Consider the following 20170-nt stretch of genomic DNA (forward strand, 5'->3'; position numbering starts at 1 on the left):
ATTATTTGATGCTGCTGGATTAAGTCTCTTTCCAACGAGTGGTTCCGAAGGTTTGGAGGGAGTCTCTGAATCTGAGAAATGCTGTCCTCAATTGCTTGTCGATGAGAGTTCCGATTAGTTTTCCTTTTCCTCCATTTTCGCAAGTCTGAAGATAGAAACTTTGCTTTAAGGTGGAAAGGGCGTGAGGACTTATCCCAGCTACTTGTAGCTTCCTTCTGAAAATCATCTTCCAAATCACCGATTCTCAAATCCGAAAGGTTTTTTGTTTTTATTTATGTTGATTGTGGGATTGCTAAAATTGGAACCAGCATAATGGAAGACCAAAAAGCAGCCTAGCTCCCGTAAGGCCACACCAAACCAGCATTACAAATGGTTGTGTTTTCTGAATTAAGACGGTTACCTTCAGTACAAAAATGTAGGCAGCAGGGAGCCTGGGACTTGCAAACATGTATAAATTCAGCCTATGAGTGTATAGTCTTCTATACAACTTCTGATGACGACTACGAGAAAAATGAAATGAAAAGATGACCTGAATTTGACTAGTTATGTATCACCCTAGCCCCCTGGCCAGTGTGGAGAAACCCAGCATTAGGTATCAAATGTAAGGCAGCTTGTGAAGCGCAGTTCATGTTCTTGTTGACCGGCTTCATTGTCACGCAGAGAGCCTTGTGCTGACCATGCTGAAGGCCGAACCAATTTATGGTATGAATATTGACTTCTCATGCTTTGTGCTGACCGTCTCTGAATTTTCTGCACGGATACAACTGATCAACAATCAATCACACACGTTTCAGATTTTGCAACGAGTTTAGGCTTCACTAATGCCATTCAACGGGTTCCTTTTTTTTAGCTTTCCCCTTTGGCCGACCAATCTGTCTGACACTTTTACCACTCAGAAGCTTCAGTGCACGCTCAAGCGTGATCTCCTTCGGATCCATATTCTGTTATCAAACATTTTCAAGATATTATCAGTCTTGCAAGTAAAGCCTCCAAATTCACCAAACACGATAAAAAATAAATGCACATGAAAAATAAAAATGTATCAAACTTTGAAATGTGTTTCTTTTATATGGCTACAACACAAGGAATCGGACAATCATAGCTGATATGTTAATACATATATTAATGTTAGTCTGGTACTCTGGTTTCTGAAACTAAAATGTTATGATGGTAGCATGTACCTTTGGAACTGCAGCAAGAGATCTCCTATGCTTGATGTTGTATCCAAGTTTAGAATGTGTTATAAGTACAGGATGCTCATCATCGGGATGTTTTCCCTGTAGGAAAATACAATATCATGGAACCCAACTCAACAAAAAGCACCAACAGCTACAGTTCAGAGAAATGTGTACCAGAATTTTGGGATATTGCAACAGCTCAATTGCATCTTCTAGAGTGACAGTATCTATATCTTTGACCTGAAACAAGAGGTCAATAACAGTTGTTTTGAGCTCCTGAAAAGGATGGAAAATTGTTGGTTATGGGCTTCCTTTTAATTTAGAAAAAATAAGGTAATGATCACCTCAGAAAGGGAAGCCCTTTTTGGAAACAGTCCCTTTTTGTCCTCTCCAACCTGGACATAGTGACCATACGGACCTTGTTTCAAAAACACCTGTAGATTGAGCAATAAAGTTGTTACACACTTAATTCACATTACAAATTTGCAAATAACAAATCTGAATGTCATAAATTGAAAATACCTTTTTATCAGAATCAGGCATGACACCTAGTAACCTGGGTTCAAAAGACTTAGGACTTTCATCTATGGGTTCGGTATCATCTTCTTGCTGTGACAATGAGCGAGCAATGTATCTACAGTAATTAGACCAGTGATTAGGTATGAAAATAATCATCAACAATCAATAAATAAACCTGGAACTCATAATACATAGCAAGTGACAATGAAGAATATAGGTATTCAATTTATAGTGGGGGTGAACAAGGTCATACTTGCATTTCGGATGTCGATCACAGCCTATAAAGTAACCTTCACCATACCTACTTACTTTAAATCTCAGGGTTCCCTCAGAACAGCTGCAGGAATTGGAAACACACACACAAAAAAAAAGGATGTTGATAATTACAAACGTGAATGCATCCCATAATACAATCACATTGAAGGTTAGCCATAACAGAAACCTGAATGAATATTGCAAATATCTTGATTTCCAGTATTCAATATGTACGATCCATGGAAGATAGCTTAAAGGTACATGTGACATGCATTACCTAGGGCAAATTCTACTGTCCTTATCATCATCAGGAAAGAGGATAGGACCAAATTTTTCTTCGAACATTCTTTCTACCTGCAATAATGTCAAATTTAGTTTCGAAAGTTTAGTGCTTACAGGTATATCAATAGTACTAAATGTGCATGTTGAACTCAGCAATTCCATGCTCCAAAGAAGCTAAAGCAACACAATGCTACGCTAGACTATTGTGAAACTATCTGGACTCAGCCAGTTGACCATGCCACCTTTTGCCCCCAAGAAGTGTTCAGTCCTCCCCAAAAAATATTTTGGAGCTCCCTTTGCACATATGTAGGGTTCAACCAGAACCGTGGTCTGTTGGGTGATATAAGTGGACAGTTTTTAAATATCTACTTAACCAAGATGCATCAGCAGAGACACAGAGAAATATTGTAGTTTGCCATTTCTCATGTCTTTTTCTTCAAAGCAAATGCAGACTTGATCAGTTTTAGGCAATACAGGACTATGGATAAAATCCTACCAAAGCAAAAACCCTAATCTATTAACCAGAGAAATGAACCTGAAATAGTTGACTTCAGTTGATGTGTCATTCAAAAAGATTGATTTGATTGTCATCCAAAACCAAAACTAAGAGAACTTGTATCATCAAAGAACCAGCTGTTGGCAATGGCCAAGGTGAGTTCCCTGAACTCACAGCCACACCACATCTTCATCTCCGCGCCGCCGCCGCCGCCGCCGCCACCTTCTTCTCCGAGGTGCACCTGAACTCGCATTTCATCGAGCACGACGCGTGCACGCGGGGCTTCTTCAACCACGTCGCTGAGAGCGCAAACCTGCACCATCAGGAGGGCGGGCTCCTCGTCATCCTACTGGACCAGGTGCACGCGGTCTTGGCGGCGCGGCTGCTTGCAATCGCGGGCCCAATGCCCGATCTTGCCACAGTTCAGGCACTGGTCCTTGCTAACGCGCCCACCACCACCCTTCTTCCTTGTCTTGCTGCGCCCTCTTCCGCGTCTGCTGCCACCGCCGCCTCGCGAAATAGAGGACCCTTCCCCTGCCTTCCGCTCGCGCACACGCACACGCACCGCGCACTGCTCCTCAGTGAGTAGCAGCTGGCCGCCGGCGGATGTGTGCGCCAGCGCCTCCACGACGCGGTCCTCGACCGCCTTGAGTCGCCCCGCAATGTCCTCAATCGTGAGCTCACTCATCTCGAGCAACGTCTCAATTGACATTGCAATTTGGACGAATCATGATGGCACGACTTGTAGGAACTTGGTGACGGCATCCTCCTCGGTGATGGTGTCGCCCAGCGACCCCAACTGGCTCACCATCGTCGTGAGCCGGAGTGTGAAGTCCTCGACAGCCTCAACGTTGCGGAAGACGATCGCCTTGTACTCGGGGCGGAGCTGCTACGCCTTCGCCTTCCGCACGCAGTCGTTGCCGAGGCACATTGTCTTGAGGCTCTCCTAGGCCTCCTTCGTTGTGACCTTGGAGCCGAGCGCAACGGAGAACTCCGACGGCACGCCCTTCAGGATGGCCTCCATGGCCATCTGGTCTTTCTTGCTCATCGTCCGTGCCGATGCTCACAGACTTCCAAAGGCCCCTGGCCTTCATCATCAACTCCCACTCAGCGTAGTTGCCGCGGGTGAGGATGGGGTACTGCACGCCGCCGATGTCCCACACCATCTTCTTCACCACGCACGTCGCCCCGCGACGCTCTGGTGACAGAGACGGCCGGCGCCCTCGTCCTCGCCCTCTCTCAGCCATCGCTGCGCTGAATCACTAAGAATGCGGCTCTGATGCCACTTGTTGGCAATGGCCAAGGTGAGTTCCCTGACCTCACAGCCACACTCACACAAACATAAGCTGGAGGTAGAAGAAGGAGATAGAGAACAGAGCACACACACACAATCAGTTTCAATTTTGGTGCTGCTGAACTGAATTGAGCTGCAGCTGCTCTTCTACTCTTTATAGAGACTAAAGTCAAACTAGAGTACATATTAGAATGAGTGCTTCTACCAACTACCAACTACCTACTACTTAGCACAATACATGACAGGGCATGCTTGCCCTTCTACTCATGGCACTGCTGCCATATACAGCAGGCAGGACCCAGTAGCAGGCCAGGAGCTCTACCAGCTCCATTGACTTTGCAAAAGGAAGAGAGAAGCAAATGAGCTGAGCAATTAACCAACACCAGCATACTCAGAAATTAAAATAAATCTTACCTTTCTGCCATCCAGTTTACTAGCATCTGCACAATATTTACTGAATCGTTCCCAGTAATCTTTCAGAAGACCCTTCCATTCAGTTGAACCAGCAGATACATTGTCTAGCTATTAATGTCAAAGAAAAGGAACTTCAATACGATTTAACAACCAATTAATTTTTGCATATTACTGAAAGATGTTTTTATAAAGGATAAATTAAACGCTATTGGTAGCAATATAAAGTTCATTTTCTGATTGCAATAGTTCTGCAGATACCAGAGCTAATAGAAAAATCTTCAGAAATATATAATCATGAGGTAAGCGGATTGTCTTGCTTGAGTCCCATGCTTTTTATGGCTTCTCATAATTAGCTCATTACAGAATTAGGGTGATTAAGAAATCAACTATACTGCTTTTCCCCAGGCATAACACACTGCAGTGTGAAGGCATCATGAGGGGGATCTTCCCCTTCCAAGACAAGCCCAAATTCAGATCCGTCTCCGAGATATGTTTATACTGTGAACTTGTGACGAGCATTGTTTTCCTCATTACACTCACTACAGTTTGTAGTTATCATATTTTAATTCAGATTTAGCATGCACGGGGAAGCACAGAAATTAACAATGTGTACTGAAAAATTGACAGTCTAGGGCTAGTTTCAAGTTGCTGACGTGTCCTAAACAGTGCTGTGGATTCTCTGCGACCCTCAGCTCTCATCTGCCCCTCTCAACTGCCGTTCACACTTTAAATTGTATTGGGTTACCACACCAAACTACTACAATATTTATTTGTCTTCTATTATCACTGAGAAACTTAGTAATTGTAATAAAAAAAATTAGACTCATGGTAGTAGTCCTCTTCATCTTGGAACATTAGATTAATTTGTGATTATTATGAAATTATTACATATGAGGCATATAGAAGCAATGCTATGTAAGTATAGTCTTCATCATCTAACTGACATCTAAGCGCTCTTGGCATCCCAGGGTTGCTGGCCAGAGCACCATGAGTTCATGACTTATGTCTTGAATCATTTCCAGTTATAATAAAAATGTTGCTAATGTCTTGAATACAAGAATAATCATGAGCACAGTTAGAAGCGTTCCAGTGTCCATTAGGATGTGCTGCTTTCCTGAATTCTCATATTGGTTTAATTAATATTTAATAGCAGTAGCCACCAACCAGCCAGCCTAGGCAGGTTTCTAGAACTATGGTATAAACCACATAAACTATAAACTGAGAAATGTTTACTACCTCTGTCTCCATGTTAGCTGTAAAGCTGTAATCAGCAACCTCAGAGAAATGGTGCAAAACGAATGCCGAAACCTGAAAAATGAGAAGACATTGAACACCAAAATAAGACAAATTGGAATTTAATTTAGGACAAGCAAACTCAGCTAGTGCTCGAGAAAAAAAAACACAAGCAAACTCAGATAAATTGAAACAGGGCCTATAAATATAACTGGTGTTGATATGGGAAACATGTCATTGAGCTGGAAAAGGGAAAGGGGGAATACCCAGTGCTAAAGTTCGCAGGGTCTAGGGAAGGGAATTTCTAAGCAACGGTAAACACCACAAAATGCACAAGAATGTAATGGCAAGATGTAATCAGGCATTTTGCTAGCAAAACCATACAAATATACTCTGAGATCATTAGAGATAAAGGTAAACTTTAGATGTTTTGGCGAAAACTTGCATTGTTTACAAATAATAATAAGAGACAAATGAAATAGTCAAATAAAGATACATTATACAAAAGGGAAAATTGGATCTTTATCATCAAAACATCCAAAGTTTAGAAAAATACCATTAAAAGATCGAGATTTAGAATATCACCATCATAAGATTACACCGTTATTGCCTTCTACCACTTCTGTTAACTCGACGTTAACTACTGATTGGAAAAAGAAAAGAAAAACTCATGCTGGTACCTCCTCTTCCAGTAATATGCGGACCAGCAAGGGCGATCAGATGAGGCAGAGTTTGCAGTGGCAGCATCAGCAACCGCTAGGGGCAGCGTGATGGTGGTTTAATTTACACTTGCACCTTCTGCAGTTATACTCCTTCCATGCGTGTGGCAGATTAATAATTCCATGCCTTTTCCACGTGCTTTTAGTCTTGAGCTTCTCTAAGTAGCTCAAGAACGAATAGCACATAGCCTACACACTTCTCTGATGGTAGCCCCCAAACACACGCACACACGCAGCCCTGAAAGGGGATCGTGGCTCCCCAGCGGAAGCAGTTCCCAGCCGCTCAACTGGAGTCGCTGGAACCCATGGGATGAGGCCAGATAGGTGCCTCGCCACCAGCATTCAATGCCGGAGCCACGGCATGTCCTCCGTGGCCCCCACATTCCAATCCTGCGGTTCCGCGAAGCCATGGCTGATGCCAGGGTTCGGACTTGGGAACTTGGAGCCACCACATCCAGGGAGGTGCTTCGCCAGGCATATGGTCTTGGCAATCCCCTTCTGCTGTTTCGCGCGTGTGTTTGGGGCTGGGGTGTATGCGAGCTTCTTTTTTTCAATCACTAGATAACGTCCAGTTAACAGAATGGTAGAAGGCAACAACGGAGTAACCTTTTAATGATAATATTCTAAAGTTCAATCTTTTGGTGGTATTTTTCTAAACTTTGGATCTATTGATGGTGCAGATCCAATTTTCCCTATGCAAAATGATATGCATTTGCAGAATAGATTATCTAATACAAAATGATGCATTTACCTGAAGTATTATCTGTCTTAGAATAAATGTACAAAAAATTGAGATGATAACAGAGCTAAAGATATTTGATCATATAGGATCATTCCAAAGGGAGGACATCAAATCAGGAAAAAGAACAAACCATTCGACCGCGGAATTCAGGGTGCAGAGCTCGACTTTTTATTGTCACGTATTTCCGGTCCTGAACAAAACAAGTATAGAAAATACTATTATCCTCGTGGACAAGTCAGCACTAATGACAATGAACGAAGGTAAGATTTAGTGCATAGTAGATTTCTAAAACTTTGCAATTGTTTTTCACCAATATGTTGTTGCTATCCAAACTCAAAGGCATAAGAGTGCGCTAGTTCTGAATGTGATCTGGGGGAAAAAAATAAGTGTGCCTTTTTATTGCTTTGTCCTCTCATGGTATTAGCACCAAATGCCAGGGAAAATGACCTATAATCAGCGGTTTAAACTTATATGACTTCAGCTTTAAGAAACTGGTAGTGATCAGGGATATAGAAAAGGAAGAGCATAAGGGAATGTGAAGGAGGATAGTATTAGCAGAGAGAGAATATGTATCTGTCCCTTTTTTTCATCACTGAAAAGGGCTCTACTACCAGAGCACCAGTTCATAAACCCTGGTCCACGATGAATGGAACCAAAAGACTACGATTATGATAGCTCAACATCAACCTTAACCAACTTATATACCAAATTGAGACCCCTGCTCATAGACACCAGGCAACAGCACCACCCTCCCACCCCGCTATACCCTACACACCACCCTCCTGTCTAGTTTACCTATTAAGCAATCAGACGCTAGGCGCCATCCCAGTCTAGCACCTAGCACCTAGCACCTAGCAGCTTTTAGAACAATGCTTGATACGGCATACCCTAAAAAAGGACTCAATCAACCTAGAAGGATCTAGGTGGCATTGTAATAAGAAGAAATAGGCATGCAAATTTGAGTTGAAGACGACCCAAACATGGGCGGCGAGAGTGTACACCCACAAACCCACCAACTGAGCTAGGCTCAGTACTCTACAGTCTACACCCAGACCCATATGCAGACCAACATCATTCAATTTCCACTGCAACCCAAATGTCAAGTGTGACATGCACCCATGACAGGACACTATAAGACAGCATGGCGTGTGCTATATTTTGTGGCATATGCATGTAGTCTTTCCTATAGCGCACCTACAGGTGCGAAAGCAGTCATGCAGCCATTGCTGATAGAGGCAATTCCTTACGTACCATTAAAAAAGTTCGCAATTCCATATCAACCACTACAAAAGTTATTGTGCCTAACGTGCCACTAGTCCATTTTGCTGTTTCCCTCGACACCACTGCCGTCTAATTTGACTGCAACGGCAGCTAACAGCAGGTCGCAATGACCGTTTTGCCCTCATCTTCCACCTTTCGTATTCCCTCTTCTTGTTCTTGTATGGCATGACGGCCGGCGCGAGGTGCACCACCCACCTGGGCCTCTGCTCGCCCGCGATGCTCGCCTGCGCCTCCGCCCGTCTGCGAATCCCCGAGCCAGAGTCACTCGCACCCCCCTTAGCCGAAGCCCACGTTGTACAGCTCGTGCTTTTTGGTTGGAATCACATCGCAACCCACTCATGGAACGGGATAATCTTGGATGGCAGACGCGTGCACGCGCACCCAATCTAACACCGGGAGAGAAGGCAGGAGCTAGGCCTTGAACAGATAATCCCCGTGCATCAATCTTAGCTATGTACTAGTAGTCTAGTACCCAAAAGGAAGATGAAATGGCCATCAAGTGCACGGCGCGGTGGCCGCTAGGCTGAGCTCACGCCGGCGGCTGAACACAATGGCACACTCCAGAAGCTTGCCGATCCCCGCCCACACGCGTTCCCAAGCTGGAGCCGCTCCTGCCCTTGACTGCTCAGCCGTGCGCTCCTCCAGCACCACTAGGCCAGGTTTTGAGATCCCCGGACACAGCGGACACGGATTCGCCAGCGTTGAGGTGGAACGGCATGCGGGCAGCGATAGTGACGTGGTTTCACGGCGTTCTCGTCCGACACGTTGAGCTTGTCGATATGGTCGTCGTCGGGATTGGCCATTGGCGATGACACCTCAACTACCGTCGGTGGTGGTGACCGGTGAGAGTGATGTCATCGGCTTCATCTGCGAGGAGGGCGGTAGAAGAGTTGGACTCAACGGTGGTGGAGGGGGAGCGCCGGAGCGGGGGTGGGGAAAGGAGAGGTCGACGATGGGGGGACCATCACCATGGAAGGGGTGGGAAGAAGCCGTTGACTTGGAGCTTGACAAATAGGGCCCCATGTAAGAGGGGCACTTTGGCCATTCCCACAAAAATGTGACAGCTTCTATACCTCTAACGGTGAGATGGGGTGACAGAATTGACTGCAGTGGTATGAGAGGAAACAAAAATTTGAGGTAGTGGCTTCTAAGGTGCAAGAACTTTTCTGATGGTAGATATGGAATTGCGAACTTTTTTATTGGCCCGTAAGGAATTGCCTCTTGTTGATATCAGCTCAGGACATGTATCGGTGCAATTAGTTGAAGACATCGGGGGTAATTTTTTAAAGTTAGGGAAGTAAGGTATATGATTCTATTAGTTGATAATAGGATTCGAGCTCATTAAGAACTACTGCAATCAGTTTGGCATCAATGCAATAAGCCTTCGTTGGAAGACATGTGCACAGATCCTCTGCTGTGTCCAGGAAGGAACAGCACTGTGCGCAAGAAGGCCAGATAGCCCTTCACTAACCCCTTGAAATAGACCAGTAACTCATGCCTCCATGTACATTCCCACAAAATCCAAGACAATTATAGTGCACCGCTCTGACAGAATCTACATGAGCCACCCAGCCCAAACTTGGCATCGGATACATATTAGCAATTAAGTATCCAGCACAAAAATCAACAGAATGTGTCTAAATTAAGAAAGGCTAACAGATATACTTTAGGCATACCTAAATAGCCTTCCAATACCATGGTAAAAATAGTAGGGAAGTAGAATGTTATATTACCTGTAACACTTTCAGTATAGATGCATAAGTAGATGGTCTTCCAATTCCAAGTTCTTCTAGCTTTTTAATCTGGAGATAACAGGCATAATATGAAAATCTTGTAGCAGTAGAAGCCAGTAAAAAGAAACATTATTTCACTGCATCTTGTAGCAGTAGAAGCCAGTAAAAAGAAACATTATTTCACTGCAGAAATGGACAATCCTCAGAGCAAACAAGTGAAAATAAAACATAATAGATTATTGCTTACCAGTGCACCCTCAGAATAACGTGGTGGTGGCTTAGTAAAGTGTTGCCCAAGATGCACATTAACTGGAGACACAAAGTCCTTAACCTGGAAGAAAGGAGATGCGTTAATAACATACTGGAATAGTTGAATGATAGCCAATAACCTCAGTAGCTTGAGAAGTAAAAGGAAGGAATCGTCAAGCGATAGTTCAGCAGCTGCTAACCTTTAATTTGGACAGGACCTCAAAATTAGCCTCAAGCACAGCATCTCCCTCAGAGCTGTCGCTGGATGGACTTGCCTCAATGTCCTAAAAGTAGCAAAGTTTATTGTTATTGAGTTTTAAATTCGTAAACTGAAAAGTTGGCACACATTTCCTCATAAAGTGCAATTGACAACCATGCTTCCATTCAAGCAAAGTCCTACTCCTAACCATCAGCACGGAACGGAGCTCAGTCCAGAACATAAAAAAGCCAAAGGCACTGATGAATCAGAACAAACTCATGCATTTCGATAAAAGTTTTGAAGGAAATAACCTAAGGAAAAAGAATGCAAACTCCACAAAGGGATTCAACGGAAAACTTGCAGGGCTACAAAATAACACAAATTATGTACTATGCAACAATTCAATATAAAAATGTATTTTTGTGCATATCTGAAGCCATGAAGTGACCTAAAAATTTGTCTTTCCATGTCCTAACCGACATTAAAAAAGAATGAATTGATACTGAATGAGTGCAAATAGATTACATCTAGATAAGTGAGTTCGTCAAGCAAAACATTAACCCAATAGCGAAGTAGAAAAATAAATGGTCATCTGGTTACACGTTTGCAATAGTGCATATCATACATCACAAATTCATGATATGATATGAATGCCAACGACTAAAAGTTGCTTTCGAGGACATGTGTGTTTATCTTTTTTTTACTTTGTACAAGAAGCTAAACACATTAGGGAAAACCCACTCAAACTAGCAGAAAACAAGGCTGGTTCATACCAACAGTGCGTTTGGCAGCTGAGGGAAAGGGGCATGGGAATTAGTGGTGGGATCACTTAGGGAATTGACTTGAGTTTAATTTTTAGTCCTATTCCCTTGTTTGGCTTTTGGAGAGAATTAAGAGTGGGAGTTTAAGAGAGACTTCGTATCCTTTCTTTGCTGTGGGAGTTTAGTAGGGAATTATATCATAAGTCATGATTAACGGTGTAGTTTAAAACAAATACCCACCCAATTTTCCCAGATAGTATGTTTTTTTCTTGAACACACAGGAGAGCTGCGTATCATTATATTAAGAAGAAAAATAAGTTTAGAACCCATACAGCACTACATACTCTCACCATACAATAAGCTTGCACATACTTGCCTTTTTGATACATACAAAACCCGACCTCGACGAACTTTAGCTATCATTTGGCATGGGGGCAAGGAGGTGAGATATACCTCAAGCCCCGGCCAAACTCCAGAAGTGCAATTCATCTCTAAAGAGTAACAACACTACGTTTAGGTTAGGCAGATAGTATCTGATCCGGTTGTACTTGTACCCCGAAACAAATAGCAAGCAAATGAAGATTATGTATATGATAAAAGCTATACCAGAAAAGTAATTGGCCTCCGAACCATCAAACTTTAACATTGATACATTCAATAGATCAAAAATGTCATCAGGCTACTCAGTAGGCTGAAAGAAGTAGCACAAGCTAATATTGGAAGGCCACCTTAAAAGCCAACCAACGCATTTTCTTAAGAAATTCAAGTACAAGAAAGGAAGGACTGTGCAAATATAACTGCACCATAGAGGATTTCTAAAATCCATAGAAGATGCAAGAAGCAAGTGTACAATAATTATACTTTTAGAACTTACCCCATAGACAGCTTGGTATCCCTTGAAGTCCAGTCTTGATGCAGACGAATGAAAACTCAGGTCTCCTCCAGGAGTTCCAATATCCACTTGAATCTACAGAGCAAGCATGTAGTTTGATGGAACGCTTAATAAATTAAAATTTAACAAAAAGACAGTACAAAGAATTTTAACATGTTTCCCATGCTAGAGAATGAGGATGTCACATTTACTATCTACTACACCAGATGTGTTTTAAGCAAATGTTTTTATTGAAGACAACAGCTGAAGTGAAGTTCCTCAGCTGTGTTCCTAAGGTAGATGGCAACAATTGTAAACAGGGTTTTAGTTACACAAAACATATAAACTATGCAAAGAAACATGGCTAAATGAAGTTTCACAAACCAACCAGTTAGCTGAAAGCTCATGGTGAATCTCCAGCATGTAGCCTCAATTAGGTCTGCAAGAAGGACACATACTGCGCTGCGATTGCTTTTCTTGACTAGTTGACACATACCGGACCACTTGACTAGTTGGCTTTAATACCACACTGAATTTTATACATCATATTCACCCAAAAACCTAATGCTAATGATATTGGAAATGTAGGTAACATATACAGAGATGCCTCATTAATCTACCACAAATTAAGAAAAATGGAATAAACATCCTAAAACTGAAACATGTCTCCTCAGCTAGAAGCACTTGCTGGCTGCTGCAAATTTCTTGTATGTTTCAACTTATTAAGGTTTTCCTTAGCCAATAGAACTTTGTTTACCATAACTTATCACCATCATAAAAAAACAAAATCAACCATAGGGAAAAATGAAGTGCAAGAGTAACCAACCAGATCAGTCCTGGAAGCTTCCATTTGGCAAGCCATTGTCCTTTTCCATATTAGAGTGTACAGTTTTAGAGAATCATCATCAAGTACTCCAACCAAAGATGCTACAAGAGATATAGTGACGCAACCATATATTAAAAAACAGACATAATAATGAGTGATATCACTTTCGAAATGAATTAGAAAAACTATATATATGTAAGGTGCTCATGCAATCCATTGCCATATTCCATTAGAGTGTACAGTTTTAGAGAATCATCATCAAGTACTCCAACCAAAGATGCTGCAAGAGATATAGTGTCGCAACCATATATTAAAAAACTACATAATAATGAGTGACATCACTTTCAAAATAAATTAAAAAACTATATATATGTAAGGAGCTCATGCAATCGAATAGAACATGCTGATTGGAGGACAGATACTGCCATTATCAAGTGGAAATGGTCATCCATAAAGCATGTTCACTACAGATTGCACAACACAGCACCCTCAATGATGCAAACAAATTCCAAGTGCAATTTTCATACAAGCATTACTCGAATCTCTGAAAATAATAAAGCAGTGTATGAGGCAGAATTACAAGGCATGAATTGTACAACATATTGTTCATTAAGAAATGTGGACCACAAGAAACCAAACCTATCATAGCATATCATGTACATTACTAACAACATCTTGGTGATGATTCTTGAATCTGAGATAATAGAATTATAACCTCCATGGGGCAATATGCATGTACCAAAGCTTACTCAAAATTGTTTGCTAGGAGATAGTTAGCAGCTGTAACTGAAGAAATGCAATAAATCAACAAAACCACAGGGTAACTCATTACATGGCAACCTCCTGATACTGGTGGGCCTAATGGATTCATGGGCTTCTTGAGCATTTTTCACCTTCTTTAAATACTTCCTGATGTTCTCTGAAGCATACTCTTGACCATATCTGAAGAAAATTCAAATCAACAAGAAGAATTGCTGGCCACAAACCATATTCAGATTCACATAATTACATCAGGTGCTAGAATCTCAAAACTAGAGCGGAATACCATCACTCAACAACTTGAACCCTCTTATCATGTCGTCAAAGATCTTCAGAGTTCAGACCAATTAAAGAGTTTTAAATTAGTCAGCTCTTTTTTGAATAATATGTCTTACAGTTGTGGGTTCATCTAATAAGCCTTAAACAAATATGAGCGACTCTGAAAATTTCCACTAGTATAACTAAATCCCATAGGAACTCAACCAAATTATTGGATTAAGCATGGATTACATGTTAAATGGAACAAGAGAAATTAGCACCATGTTAAATTAGAAAGAGACTTAGCAGCTACTTTAGAGAGAAAGTTGTGAACCTTTCTTTGACCAATGAACGGATGTCTTCTGCAGCTCCATTAGAAATCTTCAAGGGGTGAAAGGAGAACAAACAAGTCAACACGCTATTTAAACAAGTAAACATCTAGTATATTGGATCTTCAATAATCTCTTATTGACAACTTTCTGGAAAATCTCACATCAATGGATAGTCAGAAGCGTCCGTCATGTACCATTGCATCATTCATTTAGACTTTAGTTACCTAACTTCAGTCAATTTGGCATGCCAGTCATGAAATGTTTCATACAAGAATTTTAGTGAATTAAAGTTTCAGTGTACTTATTATCTTTTACTCCCTACAGTCACAGATAAGTGGCATTTTAGAAATCTACGTGCTCTCTGATCTCCATAATGTAAATTTGAGTAGTATATCTATCATAAGATATTAGAGAAGGTGCATACTAGTAACATGAACTCTTCAAGCAGTCTAGCTTTGACTATGAACTCCGAAATCATCAACTTTGCAGGCTTAAACTATTTGAAGCCTATTAATGACAACTCAACTAAGTGCCAACAAATGTGTGGTTATGCAGTAATCATGCAAAAGAAGTGTTTTGCTCAAGTGAATGCATCATTTAAAGTTCCTACTGTCCAGCTTTCTACCCACTGCTTTAATCAGAAGGCTTACACATGCACCTGAATGCTGCAGCATAGTTTTGATCATTTTAAAGTAAATGCACTAACTTTAGACTATGAACAAACTAGATGATCAATTTGAAATTTTCAAATAGAAAGTAAAGAAGAGGGGAACAAAGACTTGTGGAACATATGCACACAACAATAAACAAGGTAAAACTACTTGAGTCAACAAAATGTTGGGTGTTACTTACATGGAACCCATCAGTTCTCATATATGTTATCAACCCAGTCGCTTCATCTGAGGAAAGGTTGATACCCTCATAAAGCTTTTGGGCAACCTGCAGTCATATAATGAGTTGCGTGAGCCAACAGATTATACTACATATAAATGCGCTACATAATGAGTCTAGCAGAAGCAACCTTCATGGTATACCCTGCAGTAAAATGTAGTTTGTTTGCTGCATCCTGCTGGAGGCTGGACGTAATATATGGCATCGGAGGATTCTTGTGAATTCTACTTCTTTTAACACCTAGAACTTCAAACTGAGAAGAATGAATCCTCTTTTCTATAGCTCGTGCTTCTTCTTGAGAACATATGGAAAGTTGATCCAACTTTTTTGAATTCAGAAGCTTTATACGGGATGGAATGAATGTTCCACTTGAAGGATTTGCAAACTGGGTTGTGAAGTCTGTCTGTACTGTCCAATACTCTTGTGGCTTAAACTGTTCTATTTCAGCTTCCCGATCACATACAAGGGCCAAAGCAGCAGATTGGACCCGTCCAGCTGACTGGCAACCAGGCAACTTCCTCCACAGAAGTGGCGATATGCCAAACCCAATCAGATAATCAAGAGAACGGCGTGCAAGATAAGCATTAACCAAGTCCATGTCAATATATCTCGGGGCCATTAAAGCCTTTTTTATTGCATCCTCAGTTATTTCATGGAAAGCAACTCTTGCAACAGTCACATTGCAGCCTAGTGCGCCTTGCTGTTCAAGCATTTCTTTGATGTGCCAAGCAATTGCTTCACCTTCACGATCAGGATCAGATGCAAGAATTAAATTTTCTGCTCTGGAGAAAAGAGAAGGGCATTGGTAAAAAAAACAATCAACCATTCCTCACAACACGAGGGGTAAAATCAATCAGCAATACGTCTGCAGATGTATCAAGCTTTCATGATACTAACTTAGTTGAATTCAGATTAATATAACCTATCATTAGTATAAGCAGAAGTTTGGTCTTAAGGGAAAGTGTCAAATTACATAGTTCAGGTGGGCAAAAGATATGTTCGGATACAGTTCAAGCTACAGCTGAGGCCATGTTTTACCATCTTAATGGAAGATATAAGTAAAAGATTAAAAATAGACACAACTAGAGGAACCACCATCACAGAAAAATTTTACATATGGGCAACCACAGAACTTTATTCATACAGAATTTAGTTGATTTACTTTCACAACATGTATACTACAAAAACATCAAACCAACAAGTAATACTTTAGCATGTTGAGTCAACATACACAACTGATGACAGTGACACTTCAATCACAATAATAATGTAAGCATACAAAACTGGTGACGGTGATACTTACATATAGGAACATAAAAATAAGAAATCAGAGCACAAACTATCTGCAGGGATTGCTTAGCTATAGAAACTACATAGTCCCAAATGAACAAACTACTAATTGTTTTAATATTTTCTAGCAGCTGCCATTGAAAATTCATAAGTTTGGATGCAGTGTAATAATCAGGAGATTTACTACAAATTAATTGCTTGTCCACAGAAATATATACGACATTTGTAATTTGCAAATCTAGTTATGCTCAAAGGTAAATAGTCTCCGTTAGGGTCTAGGCTCAGTGTTATAAATAATACTTTTAAAAACCAGTAACTTTAATTCAATAAAGTTAAGAACTACACAGGGCCTGTTTGTTTGCTGCAGCTTTTGAGCTTTTCCGAAAAGCTGTTGCTGGCTTTTTGGTTCTGAAAAGCCACCACTAGCTTTTAGAAGAAGTGTTTAGCTTTTTGAGCTCAGAAAGCTACGAAAAGCTCACAAAACTGAGCTTTCCAGCTTTCCATACAAACTCAGCTTTTCTGAGCTTTCAGCTTTTCAAAAGCTGCACAAGAAGTTCGATGTTTGTTTGAGCTTCTAACGCTGAGAAGCTGCCAAGAAGCTCAAACAAACAGGCCCACAATGCAAAAGGTCATCCTTTGTTGCCACTTTTACTGCAGGAATTATAAGGATTGGACATTGGCATCATGAAAATGTGGCTCTGAATACAATAAAAGATTCTGGAGGCAAACATCCATGCGAACTGGAACCTATCAAGCGTTACAGCAAACTTCTACGAAAGGCCTATGTGATATTGTTTTTGTCTATAACTTTTTTATGATTAGAAATGCAGTAACTAATGTGTGTAAACCTTTGAGGAAAAAAAGTGGCAGTGTTTCAACAGAGAGAATTAATATCAAATAACCAAAGAGTATCTACGTTTTATAATTTATATAAGTACAAAACATGTGAAATGATGCATCCATACTACACGCTTTAAGAAACATACCCTTTGAGTGCTACTTTAATGCTCTTAAGGTGTGTCCAGGCAGCAGCAGGCACCTCCCAGACCATGCTGAAGTCATCATCAGGGCGGACGGATTTTGACCTACCTGCTAAATCTCTCACATGACCATAGCTTGGTACCACTTCGTACATGTCTCCAAGGTAATTCTGAATAACTTTTGCTTTCGTGGCTGATTCCACAACCACAACTGATTTGGCTGTGGGAGGATACAGTGGTACAAGTGGCTTTGCCTCACTACGAGAACCATCATTAGAGGTTTTCATGTAACTTTCAGCTTCAGATGACACAGTAAAAGCAGCAGAAACCTTTGATTTTGACTTTGACCTATTATTCACCTTTTTCTCTTTAGAACTATCAGCACCCTTTTTGGATTTAGAGTTGTCAGCCTTCTTGTCTTCTTGGTTTACACTAATACTCTCGGTCATCTTTGTTGCAGCTTTACGAGTTCTAGCAAGTATCCTCTTTTTCTTGGTAGGTACTTTCTTTTCTTTCATATCTCCATGAACTTCCTTTTTGCTTCCTCTAGAACTCTTCCTCTTGGCAGTGTCAGTCTTAGCATCAGTAACACTCTTGCTGCTGGTACTAGTAGATGTTGAAGCCTCATCAGCAATGGTACTACATGCAGCTAATGTGCTTTGTCGTTTCTCAGATCTGTGAAACAAACTGTGTGCAACACTTCCACCTTCCCTTCTCATATTTAGGTTTCCAAATGAACTCTTATTTTTAATGAGGAACCTTAGTTTTTTATTGCATGCAGTTGAGAATGGTCTTGAATTACCAATATTATTAGCCTTCAAAGCAATTCCACAGTTGTCTGTGGCTCTGAAACATATAGAACCATGCTTGCTAAGAAGCCCAGTAGTTAAAAAGGCACTACTTTTGGGCCGTAGGGAAACCCCGGAACTATTTCTTGAAAATAGTTGCCCTGATGAATTGCCCCTGAATGCAACCCTGCACATTTCACAGGGACGGAAAGGTGAAAAGGGCCAGGCGGCGGAAGAATATCTCTGAAACACCCCGAATTGAAGCTGTAAAGGCAACAAATAGACAACACATAAGGGACAAGCAAAGCCCAAATTAAACACCATAAACAGAGTATAACACTGTAGAACCATTGTATCATTCCTCTCATCTTCAGCCATGTTCTTAGTTGAGTTAATCCTATGACGATGAATTGATGCAAACGAAAGGAAAAAAAAAGGGTGAATAAAACAATTGCACCACGTTTCTATTTCTTGCCAGTCAGAATTTTGCACATTTAGTTGGCAGGGGCCCAAGATGTTTTATATGTATCCACGGGATAAAAAAAATAATGTGCACCATGACATAGTTCCACGCAGAACTCTGCAGCTTGACATAGCTATCCCATCAAAGAGGAAAAAAAAAACTAGAAAGCTTCGCCTGTGCCTCACGGGCAATACAACGAACAAGTGCGTTCACGCCCCACCCCGGCACTACGCAGCACGTAAACTTGCGCATTGGATGAAATTCTCCGCGGGGTGGGAGCCACTTACCATTGCGGGGGTCGGCGGCGGCAAGAGCGCGTGGGTGACGGCGCGGTGGCGCTGGGCATAGCCGTGCGGGAGGAGGCGGCGGAGCTGGAGCGCCATGGCCAGCGAGGCCGTGGGCGGAGCGGGGCAGGGCGGGCGCGCGTTCAGGAGAGGAGGACCATTGGTTTCGGGTGGGGTTTAGCTAGGGTTTTAGGGGCAAGGTGGGAGTGGATTGCGATTGCTAGGAGGATTGGAGGTGTGGCGAGGGAAGGGTGGAGGCGTGGAGCAGGCGGCGCCGCGGCGGAGATGGCCTGTGGGAGCGGAAGCTGCGGAAGGCGCCGGTTGGAGGGGCCAGGGCCCAGGGGCAGAGGAATATCTACGGATTTTGTCGCCGGATGATTTTGTTATGGCTTTGGCGGCTGAGATGGTTTCAAGATTCGTGCGGCTGTGTTGCCACTCAGGCCCACGCTCGGTCCATATTGGAATTTTTTTTCCCGTAAAGATCCACGTTGGCTAGCCCCAGTTTCATCTGTTTCCAAGAATGCCACGTCATCCCATGAAATGTATTCTGATGAATGAAACAGGAAGTCCTAGTGCACAGTTTCATTTCACAATTTCATAGGATGCCCATAACATTTAATTGTGAGGCATGTGATTGGCTATTGTTAGATGAAATGAAACTCTATAGCCCCCAATGCAAGTTTCAATAGGTTTCATAGTCTTGGAAACACACAGTTTCATCCTGATGAAATTCCTTCCCTCTCTCATTTTATAACTACCATGCCATGTTATCACATATGTTGATGTGTCACCGTATTTAATGTGCATGAAACATCTATGAAACTTCCACTAGGTTTAGCCTAACAGATAGATATATGCAAAACGGTAGAGCTACCGCTCCTTCCAAAAATAACTTCGACTCTGACTCCTTTGGTGAAGTGGCTTATCTAGTGGAGCTAAAGTCGTTTTGCAAAATATTTAGTAAACCGGCTCTTGATGGCAAATGGGTAATTTTATGATCAATTAATGTTTGGAGAGAGAGGAGAAGCTGGTGAAGCCACTTTTTTTTTAGCTCCTCCTCTCTAGTGTAAGCC

At 41.7% G+C, this 20170-nt stretch overlaps 1 protein-coding gene across 2 annotated transcripts; it reads right to left on the bottom strand.

The window, feature by feature from the left end:
* Window positions 1–359: 359 nt before the first annotated feature.
* LOC101772280 (DNA topoisomerase 1) lies at window positions 360–19425 on the bottom strand. 2 transcript variants are annotated; one of them, XM_004965173.3, is made up of 21 exons: window positions 19101–19425; window positions 17569–18614; window positions 15423–16074; window positions 15254–15340; window positions 14404–14450; window positions 13885–13994; window positions 13053–13153; window positions 12230–12322; window positions 10596–10679; window positions 10394–10477; window positions 10147–10215; window positions 7263–7322; window positions 5675–5746; window positions 4439–4546; window positions 2230–2306; window positions 1951–2034; window positions 1701–1812; window positions 1523–1612; window positions 1353–1418; window positions 1182–1277; window positions 360–941 (listed from the first exon to the last, which is right to left on the bottom strand). In XM_004965173.3, the coding sequence occupies exons 1-21, from the start codon at window positions 19194–19196 to the stop codon at window positions 819–821; spliced, it is 3357 nt and encodes a 1118-aa protein (XP_004965230.1). In that variant the 5' UTR covers window positions 19197–19425; the 3' UTR covers window positions 360–818. The 2 variants fall into 2 exon arrangements, with proteins under 2 accessions (XP_004965230.1, XP_004965229.1); XM_004965172.3 differs by having other exon boundaries at window positions 1353–1454.
* Between the last annotated feature and the right edge of the window lie 745 nt (window positions 19426–20170).

Source organism: Setaria italica, chromosome IV (genome assembly GCF_000263155.2).
Source record: "Setaria italica strain Yugu1 chromosome IV, Setaria_italica_v2.0, whole genome shotgun sequence".
In the NCBI taxonomy this organism is placed as follows: domain Eukaryota; kingdom Viridiplantae; phylum Streptophyta; class Magnoliopsida; order Poales; family Poaceae; genus Setaria; species Setaria italica.

Coding starts and splice junctions, on each gene's coding strand:
- LOC101772280 (XM_004965172.3), bottom strand. CDS start 19,196: ATGGCGCTCCAGCTCCGCCGCCTCCTCCCGCACGGCTATGCCCAGCGC. Junction 10,478..10,595: donor AGGTCCTGTCCAAATTAAAG/GTTAGCAGCTGC, acceptor CCTTTCTTCCAG/GTTAAGGACTTTGTGTCTCC. Junction 7,323..10,146: donor CTATACTGAAAGTGTTACAG/GTAATATAACAT, acceptor TGTTTTGTTCAG/GACCGGAAATACGTGACAAT.